This window comes from Leptonychotes weddellii, chromosome 8, assembly GCF_054177405.1.
Source record: "Leptonychotes weddellii isolate Sample4059 chromosome 8, ASM5417740v2, whole genome shotgun sequence".
Lineage (NCBI taxonomy): Eukaryota > Metazoa > Chordata > Mammalia > Carnivora > Phocidae > Leptonychotes > Leptonychotes weddellii.
Genome location: NC_138376.1, coordinates 102,621,165 through 102,641,999, shown reverse-complemented (window position 1 = coordinate 102,641,999; position 20,835 = coordinate 102,621,165). Strand labels below are relative to the sequence as shown.

The window sequence follows — 20,835 nt, the reverse complement described above, 5'->3', positions numbered from 1 at the left end:
TCTCTCATGGTTCGTCTACCCCTCCGATTTCCCCCGCTTCATTCTTCCCCTCCCGCTACCTTCTTCTTCTTCTTTTTTTTTTCTTAACATATATTGCATTATTTGTTTCAGAGGTACAGATCTGAGATTCAACAGTCTTGCACAATTGTGATTTTTTTTTAATACAGTCATCCTACCCTGTTTCCCTACGCATTTACTATTGAGAAAAATCTTTCACAGTTAAGATATCCCCTTATCTAAACATCTCCACTATCCATTAAGCAAGTATTCTGAAATCACACTTTCTTCTTTCCTCTTCTTTTCTTTCTTTTTCTTTCTTTCTTTCCTTTTCTTTCTTCCTCTCTCTCTCTCTCTCATTTCTTTTATTTCCCTCTTTCCCTCCTTCTAGATTTATATATTTGAGAGAGAGCGGGCATGTGCGCATGTGCAAGCTGCATGAGTGGGGGGAGGGGCAGAGGGAGAGAGAGAAAATCTACAGCAGACTCTCTGCTGAGTGGGGAGACTGACATGGGGCTCGATCCCATGACCCTGAGATCATGATCTGAACCAAAACGAAGAGTCAGATGCTAAACTGACTGAGCCACCCAGGCACCCCACACATTCTTTAACTTGAAGTAATATTCTTGATGAAATGTAACTACTGACTCAAAGAGGATCAGGACAGATTTAGAACATGGGATTTAAGCTGAAATGAGGTTAAGGTGAGTGAGGCACTAAGAGGGTGAAATTTAAGGGCCTTGAGAATGAATGTCTCCTTCAGTTGTGTACCCCGTGCTTCCCTGGCCTTACCTTAGTCCTGGCCCTGCACAGGATACAACTGCTGAGAGAGCTGGGGCTAGATGAAAAGCCTAAACAGGAGCGTTAAGGGGACAAGGACCAGAAATTCAAGGGGACTGTGTGGTCATGGAAGGGAGGATCTAAAGGGGAAGATGAAAAGAAACTGAAATGTAGGAGCACCAAAGACAAAGTCTAGTAGAATACAAGACAGTTTTTCCTTGGAGCCACAGTTAGAGACCCTATTCTGAATAGGGAACCAAAAAGAAAGGATGTCACTATTTCATCAATTCATGATCTGAGCATATCTTGGCTATTACTTGAAGTGTTAGCTTCATTCTCACTTCTTTATGTTCAAATTAGTTTTCTTGCTAACATTCCTTGTATTATCTAGCATTTTCCCTTTTCAACACTCATACAATTTTAATTATTTGCTTGATATTTGTCTTGCTTGTCAAATGGAAGCTAAAGGTATACAGAGAGCTCATTCACTACTGGAACATCGGCAGTACCTGGGACCTATTAGGCACTCATAAATAATTGTTAAATGTCCTTAAATCTTCTTGGAATTACTGGTCCAGTTAGAAAGAATTTATAGTGTTGTGACCGTGTTTCCCCATTTTCTTATCCTTCCAACGCTGGACAAAAGAAGAGAAGTTTGGATCTTGCAAAATAACTGAAGTCAGAAAAATAAGTTAGAACATACTAATAGTGATTATAAAAATTTTTAATTTCATTTTTCTTATTGAATCTTGATAGTTCTTTATATATGCTGGATACAAATCCTTTATCAGATATGTGTTTTGCAAGTATTTCCTCCAAATCTGTGGCTTGTCTTTTTATTCTTGTAACAGTGTCTTTCAAGGAACAGAAGTTCTTGATTTTATGAAGGCTAATTTCCTTTCTTTTAGAGATTGTGTTTTTAATGCCATACCTATAAAATCTTTATGTAACCTAAGGCTACAAAAATTTCCACCATGTTTTCTTTTAGAAGGTTTACAGTTTTAGTTTTTTGGGTTTTTTTTTTTTTAAAGATTTTATTTATTTGACAGAGAGAGACACAGCGAGAGAGGGAACACAAGCAGGGGGAGTGGGAGAGGGAGGAGCAGGCCTCCCGCAGAACGGGGAGCCCGATGCGGGGCTCGATCCCAGGACCCCGGGATCACAACCTGAGCCAAAGGCAGACGCTTAACGACTGAGCCACCCAGGCGCCCCTACAGTTTTAGTTTTTATGCATATTGTATATGGTGTGAGTTACAAGTCAAGATTCTGTTTTGGGGTTTGTTTTTTGTTTGTTCTATTATTGTTATTTTTGCATATGGATGTCCAATTGTTCTGGTACCATTTTTTTTAAAAAACAAACAAAAAAAACCCTTTATCAAAAATCCATTTTCCAGTGTATGCATATGGGTCTATTTCTGGACTCTCTATTCTACTCCATTGTTTAATGTATCTATCCTTTTGTCAATACCACACATTTTTGATAACTTTACTTTATAATAAGTCTTGAAATCAGGCAATGTCAGTCCCCAAACTCTGTTCTTATTTTTCAAAATTATTTCAGCTAATCTAGGTCCTCTGCCTTTCCTTGTAATTTTAGAATCATCTTGATGATTTCTTCAAAAAGTCCTGCTGGAATTTGAGTAGGATTACAATGAGTCTTTATTAATTTTGCTTTTAACTTTAAATACTTCAGCTGTGTCAGCAAATCCAAGTCCAGTGGCACTGCAGATAAGCTTCAGACAACGAAGAATACAACGGATCTTAAGTAAGTGCTAATCAGAGAAAGATATTAAACTACCTACTGATGATCCTACACATCCTAGGAATGTAGGAAATGTTCACTGGCTAGATCTCCTGATGACTCACAAAGATGAAGGAGCTACACAGTCTCTCAAGCTTAAAGGAAATGCTATCAGTTACACCCAAAGAAGATAATCTTACTACAGCTTTTCCATATTGTCATGATCTTTACAAAAGAAATGATTAGTCAGGCAAAAGGTCCACTGAACTTTTTATATCCATATTCATGTATATATATACTGCCTTTTGAAATTAAAATCTCTCAACCATCCACATCTAAAAGAAGGGTTTTCTGCTCTCAACCAACCATATCTAAAAGAAGGGTTTTCTGAAACGCCAGAAGAAAAGCCTCATCTCATACAGTGGTACTGGCACAGATTAAACATCAGCATAATTAGATGAGAACTTTCAACCTTGTTTCCAAAATATCCTTTTTCGCCATACATTAGACCCAGCAAAACATAAAAGTATTTCACCTGGATGAAGATCTGTACCTGGTTGGCTAGTCAGTCCCGGGAGAGATTCCTGCAACTGATAGGTTGAGGTCGAGGATGATGTGCCATCAGCCACCGTGTTATTTGATGTCATATATGCTCCATACGTGGATGCTGAGTAATACTGGGCATACTGGTTTTGGCCAAAGGCTGTGTAGGATGGGTAATCCTGAAATAATAATTGAGACATATGTGTGCTTGAAGGAGAAATTACTTCTGGTATGCTCCTAAGGAAAGCAATCACTATGGTAACTGAAAGATTAGTATCTGGCTCCATTTGTTTTTGGAGTCCACAGTTTTGAGGTGATCCTAGTGAGTGCACACAGTTACGAACTACCCTGCTGGCTTCGCCAACCAGGTCCAGCACATAATTCTCAAACTGCCTAAAGGCTGCATATGCCTCACTTGACCATGATTACTTATTCGGGGATGCACATCATAAGGTCTTACGCACTGGGAGAGAAGAGAGGGTAAGCACCAGTTCTTACACATCTTCTAATATCACCAGCAAGGAGATGATATGCCTACCCCTTCTCAGTTTCCATATGGACCTCAGTTGGCGTTTATGTGATTTCTGTTACCCTTCTACATTACTCTTGATAATTATGCATGAAATAAAGAGTAAATAAAAGAAAATGAATAAGAGGCTTTTTTTTTTTTTTTTGAGAGTTTTTTTTACCCAGCCTTTTATAGGCTATGTGTCATCTAAGGGCTTGACTTAAAGTCTCTAGTGAGGTTTTCAAATACTGAGTTTGCCTCATTTGCTAGAGAAAAAAAAAAGAAAGTATTGGATCAACTCCTCTGACCTGCCCTTTATTAAAAATTTCTAAGAACCTTAAAGTGATCTAAGTAATCCTTCAAAATCCTTTTATATATTAAGATAACAAATAAGAATTTGTTGCAATAATTGGTGTTTAATGTATCTAGCATGTTTTAGCCCAAATTGTTATCAGTAATGACAAATCCTTGGTCAGGATTAAGATTCCCTGATACATGTTCCTAAGGAAACAAAGATCCACATTTGATGTGGTTTCCAAAAAAGGAAGTTCTTTATATAAGTAAATATGTGTATAAGCAAATATGTGTATTAACAGAAAGGATTAAGTACAGATGACTCTTGACCAACATGGGTTTGAATTGTATGGGTCCACTGATACGTGGATTTTTTTTCAATAAATATAGAACAGTACTATAAATGTATTTTCTCTTCCTTATGATTTTCTTAATAACATTTTCTTTTTTTCTAGCTAACTTTATTGTAAGAATACAATATATAATACATATAACATAAAGTTTGTGTTAATTGGCTGTTTATGTTATCAGTAAGACTTCCTGTCAACAGTGGGCTATTTTAGTTAAGTTTTGGAGGAGTCAAAGGTTACACATGGGTTTTTGACTTTGTGGGGGGCTGGTGCCCCAACCCCTGTATTGTCTGGTCCAACTCTAGTATGGCAGGAAACTAAAATTCTATTTGTCTGTTAATTTCAGGATCTGATGTTCCCCATCACCACCTGTAAGCTAAGGAAAAAAACCTCTCAACAATACTTGGACAAAATTCTTAGCAACATATCTTTCTCAGAGTAAAACAATTACACAGTACTTACTTGGTGTCAGGCAGTCTTCTAAGGCTTTAAGTGGATTTACCCATTTAATCCCCACACCCGCCTATGCGGTATTATTACCCCATTTCACATTGAGGGGGATGGAGGCACAATGTGGTTAAGTGATCTATCTGCTTGAAGTCAGACAGCTAGCAAGTTTCAGAGCTGGAACTGGAACCCAGAGAAGCTGACTCCAACATCTGTGTGCTGAAGTTCTCCCTGAGGCTGCTAATGTCCTTATGGGAAGATGAAGTGACTTAGAGGAAAGGTACAGACTGCTAGCTATTGGTGACTAAAACATCTTTTTGTACTCAAACTTATCTCAGAGATCTCCCCTTCTCTTCATCCCACTACTGCCACCCTGGTCCAAGCTACCTTCACTTCCTGTTGGAGCCAATGGACTGGTTTTCCAATTTGTTTCATTTCTAGGTTTAGTTTTCTCCCAAGTGCCTAAAGCCAGAGTAATCTTTTCAAAACATAAACTGTATGATGTTATTCTCCTGTTCGAAATCCTTCCCACTGGGCTTGGAATAAAACTGAAATCCCTCACAGAGGGATACACATAGAGAGCCCTACATACAAACACAGAGAGCCAGGGCCCTGCCTATCTTCATAAATATGCTTCTCCATCTGCCCTCATGCACAAACTAAACCCTCCCCTTCTTTGAATTCACTGGCATACCAAGGATTTCACCTCTCAGAGGTTTAGTACCTGCTACTTTCTATGCCCGAAACACCCTGGGCCCTTCGTCTTCACCAGAGTCTTAGAAGACTTGTCTCGAATGTCATTTCCACAGACAAGCCTTCCACAAGATCTTCCTTACTCAAAATTAGATTTCTATTAATATTTTAATAGGACTCTGTTCTGACTCCTCATGCTTTCCAATTCTATATTTACTTGTGTGTTTATTGGTTTATTGTCCTATCCACTCCTGTCCCCATTTACATGTCTCCAGCATACAGACCAGTTCCTAAGACTTGATAACTACTCAATAAGTATTAACTAAAATAATAGACTGGTATTCCAACCATGGTCCAAAATATAGGTTATGTGTTATATTGGAGCCACTGTATTTAAATGTTCAGATAGTACTGGATCTGTTTTATGCCATAAATCTTTCTTCTCCTTTATGAATCTTTCTTTAAATCCTCCCAAGTAGAACAGAGTAGTCTTTCCTTTATGCTACCTACCACTCTGCCTAGTATATATTTCTATTATTATATTCATTATAGCCTACCCTCTTTTCATATTATTTTCTTATCTGTTTCTTTAGGATTGCTTCCTTCCAGACAGCAGAGAACAATGACATTATTTTTGAATCTTCAATGTCTAGTCAAAAGTCTAATGGATAGTAAGTGATCAGTAAATGTTTCCTAAATCAATAAAAAATAAGTAAAACGAAGCTACCTGGATTATCAAAAATTCTCAATATTTTTAAATATAAAATAGGCATACCCAGCTTTAATGTTTAATATTAAGAAAACATTTTTCTAACCAATGCCAAATGACACAGTTTAATTCTATCAAAAATATTATTTTTCCACACTATTTAATAATCACAATTTCTTTTTTTTTACTTTTGTTGCATTAATAAGCATTAAGAAGGCAATTAATATAATTCCTTCAGTAAATCCAAAGAGCACACTTGTGTGATAACTTAGATTTTAGAATATATAAAAGTCCAACAACTATGTTAAAGTAAAATAGTGTACTGTCCACTAAGGAAATCAACTACCCTTCTATCTCAACTACTCTGAACATGACTGAGAACTAGGGAATAAGGACAAAAGATTCTGAAGTGTCAGTATATTCACTCATCAGAAACATTCACTCTTGCTCCACACATAATTCAAACAAACTAGATTTTAGAACTCACAAAAATACTAAGAAAACATAATTAGGAGGAGGACTAAGGACTGCTAGAGGCAAGCACAGTGACAAACAAAAATTACAGCTGTCAGGAAAGTAGGAATCAAACATTTATTAAAATGAACCACAGGACTAGAAGAAAAAAAATCCAAGAGGCATTTGGTTTAGTAACAAATATTCTGGACTAAAATTGTCATAACCTAATTATTGGTTGTAGTTCAATCTCTTAACATTCATAATATCTTGTCAAAAAAATAAAATTATGTTTAGTACAGTTTAAAATAACAGGAAAATATGCAATATATTTTGTAGTTCTATGCCAAATGATTAAAATGATCATGGCTTAAAAATTTAAAGGGCAAACTTTCAGCAACCAGAAAACCTAAAATACCCAGAATAACACAGATCCCAAGAATTCTGGAAAGCTACTTTTTACCACCTTGAAATGCCATCTTAATTTTAAATAAAGAAACCTTTTTCTAGGAGAATATGCACTTATATGACAACCTGAAACTATTCTTCAAAGATGTGAAACATACAAAAAGCCTAAATACAAAAAAGCTACTATACCTGTTGTGAACCACTAAAATTCGTTGAATTGGAGACTGAATTATTTGCATAAATAGTAGATGATGGCGCAAAACTAGAACCTAGAAATAAAGAACAAATTGCATTTAAAAAGTATTTCTTTGCAAAATAATAACATTTCACTTTGCAGAATCCAACGAAAGAAATATATTTTTAATTTTGTTAAGGCAACAAAACGTGAAATTTGAAGTTGAAAGATTTATAAGGAAAAATGTGCTTAGCTCTATCCCTCTTGTGACAACAGTTAAAGTCTTTGCTATAGATGTCTGTTGGACTAAACAGGAGCACATGGGAACAGTCTTAAGGACAGCAGCTAACCTTTAAAGGTTAAATGTCTAGAAGAGCAGAGGTTTTCAAAGAATAAAATGTGATGCAGACAGAGTACTCCTAGGAAGCTACTGGAACTTTCAAATGGTCATACCAACTGCATATGCACACAGAAACCATTTGAGTTAAAATGTGGATGGGTTTAGCTTAGGAAACAGAGAACCAACTTAGAATTGATGCTTACAGCACCCTGTCTTTTCTTTCCTTCTATGTCCTTTCCTTAGGTCCAAGAGAGATGTGAAGTGGGGCTCAGACTCAAGGAGAGCTGTTCACACTACAGTCACCTAGGGTTTGAGAGCCTTCTAAAATTTGACTACACAGTTAGAAATTTAATTATTTTTTAAATTCAAATTTTAAATTATTTTTTAAATTAAAAACAAGTGAAATATCAATTTAAAGATTAGTTTTTTAAAACATACATTCTACAGAATGGACTTATGAGGAAGTAAAATGAAAGACTATTGACACAGCTGATTATTTGTTTTATCAATGTGTTCTGAATTGCAACGGTATTATGTAATTAACGCAAACTGACCTGGCCCAGAATATCCAAAAAGTATTTGGGGGAATAAATGAAAATACATTCATGGTTGCTTTCATACTCCTAACTGAAGCTGTGTGGCTCACTGTGGCTTTACCATTTATGCAACTATATTTCTACCTACAGTTTAGGTAAAAAGAGACCTGCCATTTCAGCCAAAAAGGTCTAGGTAATTATTTCATTTTAGTCGATGGACTAAAATTTCAACAGTAGTTGATTAAAAAAGTATGTTCATGTAACCCCTAATTTATGACTAACAATATAGATAAAATGACAGAAACAAGCTTTTAATGTATTTACTATATCACTAAAATTCTGCAACTACTACATAATGATCAGATGTAGAAGCAAAATTAAATACTCAGATACGGAGGATTTTTGCAGGGGAAAGTACAAATTACATAAATATTTCTAGTAAGAAATAGAGTATTAAGAGAGGAGGGGTATTTGAGGAATGAACATAAAATCCAAAACAGTTCAATGGTAAATAGGACTTAGAAAGGTACTAATTCAATTTTAAATATAATCAAAGCAACATTACATACTTAAGGAATACAGACAAGAAAATACTGGGACTTTTTATGAATCTTTGAACCTCACTTAAGGAGATGCCCTACGTGTGACTGACGTGGCCCAGAGGTTACTCTGCTTGGACCTAATGTCCTGCCAATTATATACAACCTCAACTTAAGTACTGAAATTCGGTATGGGTCATGTTTCCTAATGTATATTCAATTCTTTTCACCATGTTTTTTTTCCCCCTAGTTATTTGTCTTTCCTGATGTGAAGAGCAGTAGCAATTAAAACCATTTTCATGAAGGCATATTCCTACTCTGAAGCCAAGGAGTCTCATCCAGAGAATTCCGCCTCACGTAACACGCTTCCTGTGTGGTGGCTTACCTGGCATCTGGTAAGAATAAGGCGTCTGGCCTGGCTGTGGGGTAGAAAACCCCGGGCTGTAACTGAGGCACCCACTCTGTAACGGGGACTGAGTCTGTGAAAGTCCGCTCTCTGTCTTGATGCCCGGCAACATCACGCCCAGATCTGTTTGGGAAACACACGTGCAGACCCTTGCATTAATAAAATGACCCTGCTCCTGAGTTGTAACTTATGCTAGAATATCTAAGCACTAGGCAGCAGGATTACCCGCTCATAAGCAAAGGAGCAGAGAGAAGACGTGAGATACCGTATGTGGGCAGGCTGTAGGGCTGTCCTGTCTGTGAGTAGGCTGTGTAGACGGCTGGCTGCTGCATCCCCGAATACTGAGTCTGGCCTGCGTAGGCAGACATTGTTTGAGCTGCTGGTGTAGAAAGAATGTGTGGATAGGGCCTAAATATCAGAAAAATAGCATTACTGTGGCAACAAAGACTGCACATTATTTCAGACAGCTTAGATTCAGTGAAACCTTATAATAGCCAGGAAGTAATCCTCTTCTTTATCCACAATACAATTCTAACAATAGGGAAAGGACAAGAGTCCAAATGTCCGAGCTACAGATCAGTCTAGTGACTTAGGACAAATGGTTTAAACTCCCTAAAGACTTACACCTCACCTGTAAAATGAGAAATTTGGATCAGATATTGTATCTAAAGTCTCTTCCAAGTCTATAGTACTTGTTTACCTCTGAAATAGTATTCTAATTAATGTGCAGGGCAGGGAAGGGGGGCCCAGACCAGTTAGCATGCTCATGAGCATACTCGCAGTCACTACGAGTGACCTACTGCTCTACAGCGGATACAAGAGTCATGAAAAGCCCTACCAAGAACTCTCTACCAAGAATGGGACATTTAAAAAAAGAAAAGAAAGGAAAAAGGTAGGCAGCTGCTTCCTGAACAGAAATGGAATGCCACTCCCTTTATCATGCCACATTTTACAGAATGTTCCTGAATGGGTATCCAAACACCAGTCTGTACTTAAGAGTAGAGACTGTAGCTGGTTGCAGAGATTAACATTTAAATGTGTGTGAATCATGGCTCCAAAATCTTAACACATCTGGTTAATTGTAACCAAATTCAGATATGTACCTAATATTGTTAAATTTGAAATTTCTACCACTGTCTTCAATAAGTTGATTTCATTTGTTATAAAAACAACAGAGCACATTATTCAAAAATATGTTTCTGAGAACTTGAAATCCAATGAAAATAATGGAATATGGAACAAATTATGAAGGGTTAACGTTTGAATAAAATATAACCTTTTTAGATTTTCTTTAAGCTAGTCAGCATTTTTGACTTTCCATTAAGAAATCAGTGTTTTCTGGTTTGAGCTTGATGCTTTCCTCAAGGTATACAAAGATCCAGAATTAACGGAATTGTCTGGACAAACATGAGTATATCTCTATTTCTAGATTTGTAAAGGACATTTATCCGTATGTCTAATCCACCCAACTGATTTATACAAGCATTCATCTATTCAACTATCTATAACACACTTATATACGTAAAGGTATCCCAATATGAAGTTATGTTGTGTGAATACAGATTAATAAAGATAATCCTGGAAAATTATTCTAACAAATCTGAAAGAATCTACTGAGCACTTACTTGGAAGGATAGAGCTGTGGGGAATATTGATGCGCTGATCTGGGGCTGTAGCCACTACTTGTTATTACTGTAAAACACAAAAACCAGTGCAAAAAATAGTTGCTTCATGAGTAAGTTTCACTAGAATGACAAAACCAGTTTGAAGAAATTACCATGTTCAAGAGATGTCCCTAATAATTCACTTATTTTCTAAACAGAAAAAATTCATTTTCTAAACAGAAACAGATGCCTAAATATTTTCTTCTAATTGAACTGCTTCAAGTTTGCTCTAAGAGCATAAAATGAAATCTTCCAGCATAAAATGAAATCTTCTCACAAATCCTTTCTGTCTTTCTTTTGCTTTCTCACATCAATAGCATATTCTTATGTATGATGAAGTATGAATAAACATCTTTGATTACAGATCATTAAGATTTCTTTCATGACAAAGTAAATTTTCAAAATTTTCAGACCTTATGTTTTATGTTTTAAATTCCAAATATGACAGCAACATATTGCTCTTCTTCCATATTTATTCTGCTAAAATACAACAAAAATTCAGGAAAAATGTGAAGTTCCAGCTTCACTTTGAAATTGTAAAATGCTATCATTTTATATTGCCTCGAAGTTTACCAATCAGATGACAGTTAAGAATGCAGAGTCCAAAATGTCTGAGTACTAACTGGAATATGCATAGAAAGTGTGAGGGATAAGGCACCACGTCTTAAGAAACATAATTGCATAATGCAGCAGTAATCATATTTACAAATATATTTTGAACTATCAGAGAAAGCTCTTTTTTGAGAAGAACTTAAAGGTGAAAGCCAGGTCCTATTAACATTTTGTCCTACCATGCATCCCCAAACTGGAATACATTCAGAAGTTTGGAAGTTTCTCTTTCCCTTCACCATCTGCCTTGACTAAGACAGATGTATTGCAAATATATGGACTCCAAAGTATTGAGGCAGTCCCTTCAGAGCCAATCCATACTGGGCAGGCACACAGAGTGTCTTTATTAAGCCATCTGCTGTTCATTCACTTTTCAAAAAGATTAAAGTAGTACACAATGCAGTGCTGGAATTAGTTTAGTCTAATCAATCATAGTTATACTTCAAAGTACTAGGTCCTTCCTAAGTTGTTCATAATAATTCTGGAGCTAAACTTTTAGAGTTATAAAAGTGACAAATAGGTTTAGGTTGTTAACTATTTTATGAAACATGATATATTTATATATCCAAATGCTATTAAGTACCCTTGTGATCTGTCATTTCATAAACACATAGAATTTAATGTATTTAAAATTCTATTTTGGCCTGTAGGCTCTGAGCATGGACAGTATATTACAGTTTTCATAGCAAGAGGTGCAGAAGCTTGTTTTCAAGGATATTATGAATCAATTTTGAAAATCACTGAATATGACGAGAGGTGTCATGTTCTAAATATTTTAATCAAGCAAAATTTAAGTGAATTTGCTATATAAATTTGAAAATCAATTGACCAATGAACCATTAATTTTCTACTGATTTATTAAAGGCTTAATGTTCAAAACTTGTTTCAAATCACTTCAGTGAGAACACTCTTTTTCTACCACACCATAGGCACTAAGTGTACATTACATAATAGCAATAATGTTATTCCCCAGGAAATTCAGTCTGGTTCATTAACTCACAATAGTGAATACTCTTTTTAGCAAAAATATAGTTAAATGAGGCATAACTTCATGTGTTTTTGTCTCTTATTTATAAAATGTCACTTTGGCACACTCAAGACTTTATAGTAATCAGGTCTTCTCAAGATTGCAAATCACAAAGCTTTTCCAAAGAGACATCAAGTAATGAAAAGAACCATCCACCACAGCAGCTTTTATAAAAAAAAAAAAAAAAAAAAAAAAAACAGGCCAAAGAGCAAAATTATTTCAGAAAAAAGCCCCATATACCTGAATGGAAATCTGAATATATAGGATTTTCCTCCTGCTAATGAATGAATCTAGGCAACATTAAAATAATGTACCCATAACAGTATCAAGGCTTAACACTTAAAATTTCTATTACTATCTGTATGTTCACTTTCTAAATAGAACGCAAAACCTCTGGCTCAGAAAACTAAGATGTTCACACAAAACTTGCTTCTAAACTAAAATGTATATTTATTCTAACTCATGAATCTGCAGATAACCGAAAACAACAAAATTTGACTAAAGTGGGTTGAGATTATGCTGACCAGAGTAAAGTCTGTTCCTACACAGGGCAGCCTAATCTCCAGTATGGTTTCTGGGCTACCATGTACAGATTTCAGAGATTTTCCTTTCATTCCCCATTGTCATTTCAGTAAACAAGAGATATTACCCCAAAGCACTCAACTTATTATATTCCATCATCTCTGCAAATAAAAGTAAGCAAACTGCTTGTTTTTAAAAGGTCCTGAAAATTAATTACAACAAATTTCTATACAATATTACCAGATTCTCAGAGCATCATGCAAACAATTTTAAGGTTTTATTCTAATTACTGTGTCACCTTAGATCAGAGACTCTCAATGGGGTAGGCGATGGGAAGTGAGGGAGCTGGGCAGGTAGGAATTTTGCCTGTGAGGGGACATTTAAAATGTCTGGAGACATTTTGGGTTGTCATAACTGGGGAGTGCTATGGTCATTCTGGGATAGACAGTGGGGATGCTGCTAAACCTCTTCTAACACAGAGGACAGATCCTCCCCTACAAACAAAAAAAGAAAAAAAGTTAGCCAAATTTTTAATAGTGCTGCTGTTGGGAATCCCTGACTTAGAACACTGTTGTCCAGAAAAACCTGTCCAACAACCTTCCGTGGAGCTGGAAATGTTCTGTAGCTGAGTTGTTCAACACCGTAGCCACTGGAAGACCACAGGCAGCTCTTAAACACTTGAAATGTGACTGTTGTGACTAGAAAAAACATTTTTCCTTTTACCAAATTTTAAGATAATTGAGACTTAAATAGCCCCCTATGGCTAGTGACTATGGGACAGCACATCCCTAGATAATTCGTAAAAGAAAACTGGGCAACTATTTGTAAAGATAATGTGAGTGAATTTTAGACAGGATGGCAGCTCACAGCTATTTCTTTTTCCATTCTTATATTTTCCAATGGGGTAGTACAGAAGGGACTCCCAGACTGATCAGAACACTGCTCTGCACTCATTCATACCAGTGAGCAGCTGTGAGGCCTGGACCCTATGGCCTTCACACCTTTAACTTATCTGCACCTCTGTATTCTTGCCTATAAATCAGATCAGAGACCTCTGAAATTCCTCGTGCGGCTAACATTCTACAATGTTGTCGTTTAGCTATCAGTGAACTTGTGGTATGGTATTTAAGTATGCCAACAGTTCCTTAGTAATTTCACTTCTTTCCCTAAAAATGTGTTCCCATGCATTCACTCTGCAGAAAGTTTACCAGAGTTATGGTAGGTGAACAATAAAGACTGCTAGAGTAAGTTGCTACCTATTTATTTCCTGGGAGGCAAGTGAATTGCTAGAAAGCCTATGGATTAGCGCATGTGAGCCTCAATGCAGAGTGTAAGAATTATTACCTTCCTGTCTGAAATACTAATATTTATGTGAATACACAGCAACTGCTCCCAATCAGTGTGAACTAATGAGAGGGGCTCATCTGTATCTATAAAAATGCAATGTATGCTACCAGGATGCTATACTCAAGGACATGCCTCCACTCTTCATACCTGAAGCACACCCACATACAACCTCCGTATGTGAGAATATGGATAAAACGTTAAGCTGTATTAAGGTAGACCGAAAGAACCACGATGTAATTACTACAGAAACTTCTCTAGGTTTACTGTTCATCTTTGTGCTATTCAAATTCCTTCTCAGGTTAAAAAAAAAAAAAAAAAAATCCTTTCACCAGATAACAAACTAAACAAAATATTGTAGCTTAAAATCTTGAACGAAGTCAACTTAATGTGTGTCCTTTGTGCCCACCTGGGAGTTATCAGGTATTTATATTTAAAAGGATTGCTGTTTAAAGACACGCTATTGTTCTCTTTGAAGCACTGGGTGAAAGTAGTGCTCTCAGGCTGGGTTCTAATGCAACCAGCATGTGTCCTCCCAAAGCCCATTAACCTTTAATACTTGTCACTCAGCTGCTTACACAGGAGGATTTTTTTTAAACCCAGAGAGGAAACAAGGTTATTTAGAAGGAATCAAATGGATAGTTTTACATCTCGAATGTTGGGAGAGAAGGGAGTTTTTTATGCCATTTAAATGGACAAGTCAAGGGAACAAAGCCAACGATTACAACCTAATTATTAAATTAAACACTCTATAAAATAATTCCAAAGGAAGCCAGCCCTGCTTATTCCTAACAAGAAAGTCAGAGGACTGTTTTGCTGTCAACTGAAAAATCCAGCAAAACGATTCCAAGTATAATTTTTTAAAAGTATATACTTTTATGACAATTAGTTCTCCAAAAACTAAATCTAACGCTAAATCAATAAAAACCCGCATTCTCAAAACTCCGCTGTTTATTCACCAGGAAGATGGTGAGCACCCCAATGTGTACGTAGCAACGCGTGAGCTTAAGGCTTTACCTGACCCAGTAAAAGTGTCAAGGGTTCCATCTCCAGTGGTGGTTGCCGCTTCGCTGCTGTTCAAAGGCTCTGTTTTGACTGCAAGGAGAGACACTATGTAGAAGAATAAGTACAGGTGAGTTTTATTTCTAAATTTTTATCAAAGACGCTGATTGTTCCACTAGTGGCTTTTCCAACTACCATGGGCATGCAAAAGAGAAAACTTGAGAAGTCGATGAGGAAAGTTTTGTTAATTTAGCTTCTAGAAAGTGGACATGCATTTGCAGAGGATTCAGTATAAAAATCCTCTGACTAAGCTAGTTCTCTCAGATCTGGGTTTTAAAGGCAGTCAACCTTTTAAAGGGAAGCAGGAGTACACATACTTGCATTTGTAACTCACCTAAGCACCCTCTGACATTAGAGTCAAAAGACAGAAAAAACGAATCACAGTCGAGTCTTCAGCCCATTTAATCCAAATCATAACAAAGAGATTTACTAGCTTGTATTTTATTCTTCCCAAGGAGACATTAAAAAAAAAAAAAAAAAAAGATTGATTGCCTAAGAGCACAATGGAGGCATATGGAAATACAGAGACCACGGGCCTGTTCCTGAGATGGGTGAAAAATGAGGCACTCTAAATAAATTTCTGCTCTTAAATACACTAAACAGTCATAAGATGTTGGGGTTTTTATTTTAATGGTAAAACAATTTTTAATGCATTACAGAGATAAGCAGAGAGAAAGAGATCATTTCTACAGCAGTGAGTACATCTTCTGAAAACTCTTCAAAATGTTATTATTACTCTGAAGTAGTCTATTTTGCCAAAATCCTCACTTGGGAACGATGTGAGCAGGCACACCTCATCATTGTTATTAGATGCAGTGAGTGGGGGAGGGGGGCCGTGAAAAAGCCTCGACCTGTTTTTGTCACACCATATTTTCCCTTTGTGGGCAAAGCTCTGCTACATACATCACAGAAGCAAGGGGATCAACTAAATTATTTTCTACTTAACACCTCTTATGTTTCCTGGTCATAAAACGGAATGATACAGTTAAATAACTCAGAAGCAAGCAGAAAACTATAAAGAAGAAAGCTGAAGACTAGCCAACCATGAGCAAACATGGCAAAAAGAACAGTGGGGTCAGAGTGTCCCCATCAACCAAGCAAGTCAGCAATGTTACTCTGTTAGAAAGGCAATTAACTGATGGAGAAACATGCAGTAATGATTATGCTCTCTTTCCACAGAAACAGAATTGACTGGACTCCCCCCCAACCCTCAGTGAGCCCTGGGGTTAAGTTAGCATCCATGACTGAATAATGTCATGAAGATTTGCCCAAAGATTCAGAGGAGAACTGTAAAGTTTGGAAAGCAGAAGTGAAGAAATTTGGATTACTTATCCTAGCAAAAGGGAAGTTTGAGGTTACCCTATTTTTCAATAGCAACAATAATCTGAGGACTAGGGTTTAGTTATTTGTATAATGATAAATAATGAATTGGTGGTTAAAACTTTATGGTAGTAAAATTTACATAGTAGTCCGTTTATAGTTATACCTGACTACTAATTATATTTCCCACTACAAAATTATTTACTAATGGGGCACCTGGGTGGTTCAGTGAGTTAAGCGTCTGCCTTCGGCTCAGGTCATGATCCCAGGGTCCTGGGATGGAGCCCCACATCGGGCTCCCTGCTCGGTGGGGAGCCTGCTTCTCCCTCTCCCACTCCCCCTGCTTGTGTTCCCTCTCTCACTCTGTCTCTCTCTGTCAAATAAATAAATAAAATCTTAAAAAAAATTATTTACTACTACAAAACTATTTATCAAGAGCTCATTTCTCCCTCATGACAATCATATGAGGTAGATAATATTATCATCTTAATTCTTCAGATAACAAACCTGAAGCACAAAGTAGCTAAATAACTTGCCTACAGTCACATAGCTAGTAAGAACTAGAATTTGAGACCAGGTGGTGTGGTTTCAGAATCTAAATTCTAAACCATACTGCCTCTCAGGAAGCACTAACTAATCAAGAATTCCTTTTATCTGTATGAAGATGATCCAGAGTGTGACCTAGGTGGATGTAAAGCTCTCTTTCTGATGTAATGCCCACATTCGACTTCTGACAAAAAAGCACAGCCCAAAGCCTTCAGCAACACTAATACAAGGGACAGTCTCTTGAAACTTCCAAATTCTAATGCTGGGTACTTTCCTATTTACCTGTGTCTAAATCTATAAACAATTGTAAAATAGATGTAAAAAAATTACGTATTTTACTTGTGCATTGAGGAGAAAGGAGCAGAACGAGAGCTGGGTCTAAAAAACTAGTCTAGAAGCCAGACATGAGGATTAGTTCTGTTACTCTGGATCCCAGCTTTGTATTGATGTTGATTATAATCGCCTCAATTTGAAAGTTTCAGGTGGTCAAAAAGAGAAGGAAATAAAGGGAGACAAAGAGATGTGGTTGCATTCACCATCCTGGAAACATCTCTCATTAAAACTTTAAAGATCTGAATTTAGTCAAAGACAGACAAAGAAGTTCCATTTTACCGAGAAAAGGCATCCGTAGAAAGTATATGAGGAGAAGCATAAATGTCAAGATGTGTTCAGTGTACTAACATGCATGGATTTTAAAGTACTAACTCAACAAATGGATTTGGAGAAAAACTGCACATTAATGCTAATTTATTTTTCATATGCAGTTAAGAACAAAAAGGAAAAGAGGGAAATTTGATTATGTTGCTACGAAAAGCAAATTATTCTCACATTAGGTGGACATCAACAAACATCTCTTGGCTCCAAGTAAAATGCAAAGTTAATTTGGTTTGATTTTGTAAAGAAAAAAAAATAACATTAGGTAATAAAAAATAATTTGTTCTTCCAGGGGCAGAAAACTAAGAGGACATTCCATATATGATTCCATATATGATTAGTTAATTAAAAAGACAGAATACAAATAAGTATCTTAATATTTATAAAACAGGTAACTAGTACAATGGAAACACTATCTTAATTACAAAGCTTGAAAAATGCAAGTCATTTTCAATAAAGGTTCAAACATATTTAAAATGTATTCCATTTTCTTTTGTCTTGGTTTTGTTTCTGCACTTTCAATTAAATATACCATATACTTTATTAGTGGCAGGAAACTTTGTTTTTAGTTAAATATGTGCAAGGCATTACTGGAAAGATATTCATCAATGAAAGATCTTACTATTTTCTAAAACTTATAAAAATCCTCATTCCAAATAATTATCAGTGTAATTCATTGTCATGTTCAAATGTAACTTTTTCTCACTGTATTTCACTTTTCTTAAATTAACACAGGTTCAACAGGGTTTTTAACTTATTAGGACAATGTCCACAATCAGTACATGCTATAAAATGGAAAGGACAATCTTCTAGAAGTGATAAACATAATATTTTTCAAAAAAATGAAACTTATAAATGTTTTGATTTCAAAAGTAACAAGCATATTTTAATGTCCTAAGTTAAAGAGTATTGTGGTTTTACTCTTCTCTATGTTCAAAATAAGTAATTCAGCATTCAGGGTTAATTCAGTAATTCAGGGTTTCTCTAAAGGATGACAAACTATATACAGCACTCTGTACAGAACTTATTATTCAAGAAATACTTGTATTGTCAACCCCCCCCACTAGTTACATATTTGCAATTTGGATCTTTTTAATATATTGATTGTAATATGTTGGTATAATTGGATTTTATTTTTCACCTTTAAAGATAATTGCTATCTATGGACTAAACCAAAACTGTATGTGATTATTGTCGGCTGTCAGCTGTGCCTCGGCCTTCATCCCTACCCTCCTGCGCATATTTTCAAAGCAAATTTAATCTTGTCTGTTCAGATTATCTTTGGAACTCAAGTACAACATTAATGTTTATTAAATATTTGTGAAGAAAGTCTGTTTATTATAATAATCCAAAGTTCATGTTCGTTAGTTGCGATAGCAGATTTAATCCTTGAAGGAGAAGGTGACCCAAGTAATTTACATTTTACATTTCATCTTCCAAAATCTGTGCTTAAACTGGTGTACACTTAAAAGACATATATATGTTAATTCTAAATATACTTCTTTCTGAACCACAAAATCACCCATAGCTCCTTCTAACAGCGTAAGTTCTACAAAGAATTTCAGGAGGAGTTAGATTAGGAAGGTTACAATTTATAACACTGAAGGGGACACACATTATTGCCTACCAATTTTAATAATTAGTATAGCCTATGATTTATGTTTGTCTAAATCAATATATTCACTCTAAAATCTATGAGCACCAAGTGTCTTTCACTCCTCAATATCCAGAAAGTAATTTCGTAAAATAATTTGATAAAGCAATTTATGGTTTTCATTAAAAAGAAATCTAAAAAGAAATAGAGCCACGATAGTAGGTGGTTCTACTTCACAAACACATAACATTTGGAAATAAACCCCTTGCCTAAGTCAATCATCTGTATAATAAATATTAATAAAAATTCTGGAAGATTCTTTTCTATGATATATAGATTTTAAATAGAGAAAATGTTATAAATCTGATCAGAATGTCTGATTTAGGTTCCCCCAAACCTTCTCTTTAAAGCATTTTCTTAATCTCCATGTAGAATCAAATATTCCTTCCCTCTGCTATGCACCCACCTTGAACACATTATGCACTCATTACTTTCTTGTCTGTTTCCCTCTGCTGGACTTTTGGTCCCTTGATGGCCAGTATCATATTCTATAGGTCAATGGGTTCCTATTTCCTAGCACAGAGCCTGGCATATAACAGGAACTTGATACATTTTAATTGAGAAAGTGAAAATCTACTTTTAGATCCTATCCTAAGCAATTCCAACAGATGTCTTTCTGTAAAGTACAGCTAATCATGAATCTTGACACCGTTAAGCAAATAAAAATCTTACCTATTTCTGTAAGTAACTTTTCATATGATTGGCATGCATTTACGTGCATAAATATGCATATACATGAAGTATACAGAGCATACAGATGGCTTTATATCGGGGGTCAGCGAACTATATCCTACATGCCAAATCTTCCCCATGGCCTGTTTCTGTATAGCCTGTGAGTTATGAATGGCTTTTAAATTTTTTGATAGTTGAAGAATATCAAAAGACGAATATTTGTGACATGTGAAAATTTTCTTTAATTCAAATTTCAGTGTTCACAGATCAAATTTTATTTGAACACAGCCAAGGTCATTGTCTATGGCTGCTTTTGTGGAACAACAGCAGAGCTGAATAGCTAAAACAGAGACCACATAACCTGCAAAGCCGAAAATATTTACCATCTGACCCTTTACAGAAAAAATTTGTTAACCACTGATCTACATGCTAGGGTATGATTGCATTTATTCCGCTTTTATTGACAGTTCTACATTTTAACAATTTTACAAGCAACAAAAATTTGAAAGGAAAATTAGTTTCCAATATAAATCTGCAGATGTAATTATATAATTAGGACTAAGGTGCTGAAACACTTTAAATCAATTCAAGGAATAATGTAATATATTTAAAGAGTACCAATGTAGTATGGTAGGATATTAAGGTGACACTATCAACTTATTCATATTAGTAAAAACTATATAATTAAAGTCCTTCTGAAAATCTCAAAGTTAATGGAAAGATTTTCAAAAGCCACTAAATTAGCTTTTGCTTTTTCCTTTTTTAATAATAATTTTATAAAGTGATCCAATTCCCACAATAAAACCCAATATTAAAAATAAAACAGTTTAGGGGCACCTGGG

The 20,835-nt window shown here is 35.7% G+C and overlaps 1 protein-coding gene across 9 annotated transcripts in view; it reads right to left on the bottom strand.

Annotated features, from left to right (window-relative positions):
- The window catches only part of EYA4 (EYA transcriptional coactivator and phosphatase 4), a 252,650-nt gene that overhangs the window by 45,977 nt on the left and 185,838 nt on the right, over positions 1 to 20,835 (bottom strand). For 4 of the 9 annotated variants that reach the window (XM_081829033.1, XM_081829034.1, XM_081829032.1 and 1 more), the window contains 6 exons: positions 15,103 to 15,195; positions 10,545 to 10,611; positions 9,185 to 9,327; positions 8,899 to 9,042; positions 7,113 to 7,192; positions 3,054 to 3,240 (listed from right to left, as the gene is read on the bottom strand). In XM_081829033.1, the coding sequence (XP_081685159.1) occupies positions 3,054 to 3,240; positions 7,113 to 7,192; positions 8,899 to 9,042; positions 9,185 to 9,327; positions 10,545 to 10,611; positions 15,103 to 15,195 (714 nt within the window). The remainder of the gene's footprint in view (positions 1 to 3,053; positions 3,241 to 7,112; positions 7,193 to 8,898; positions 9,043 to 9,184; positions 9,328 to 10,544; positions 10,612 to 15,102; positions 15,196 to 20,835) is intronic. The other 5 variants (XM_081829036.1, XM_081829040.1, XM_081829035.1 and 2 more) reach the window with 2 other exon arrangements.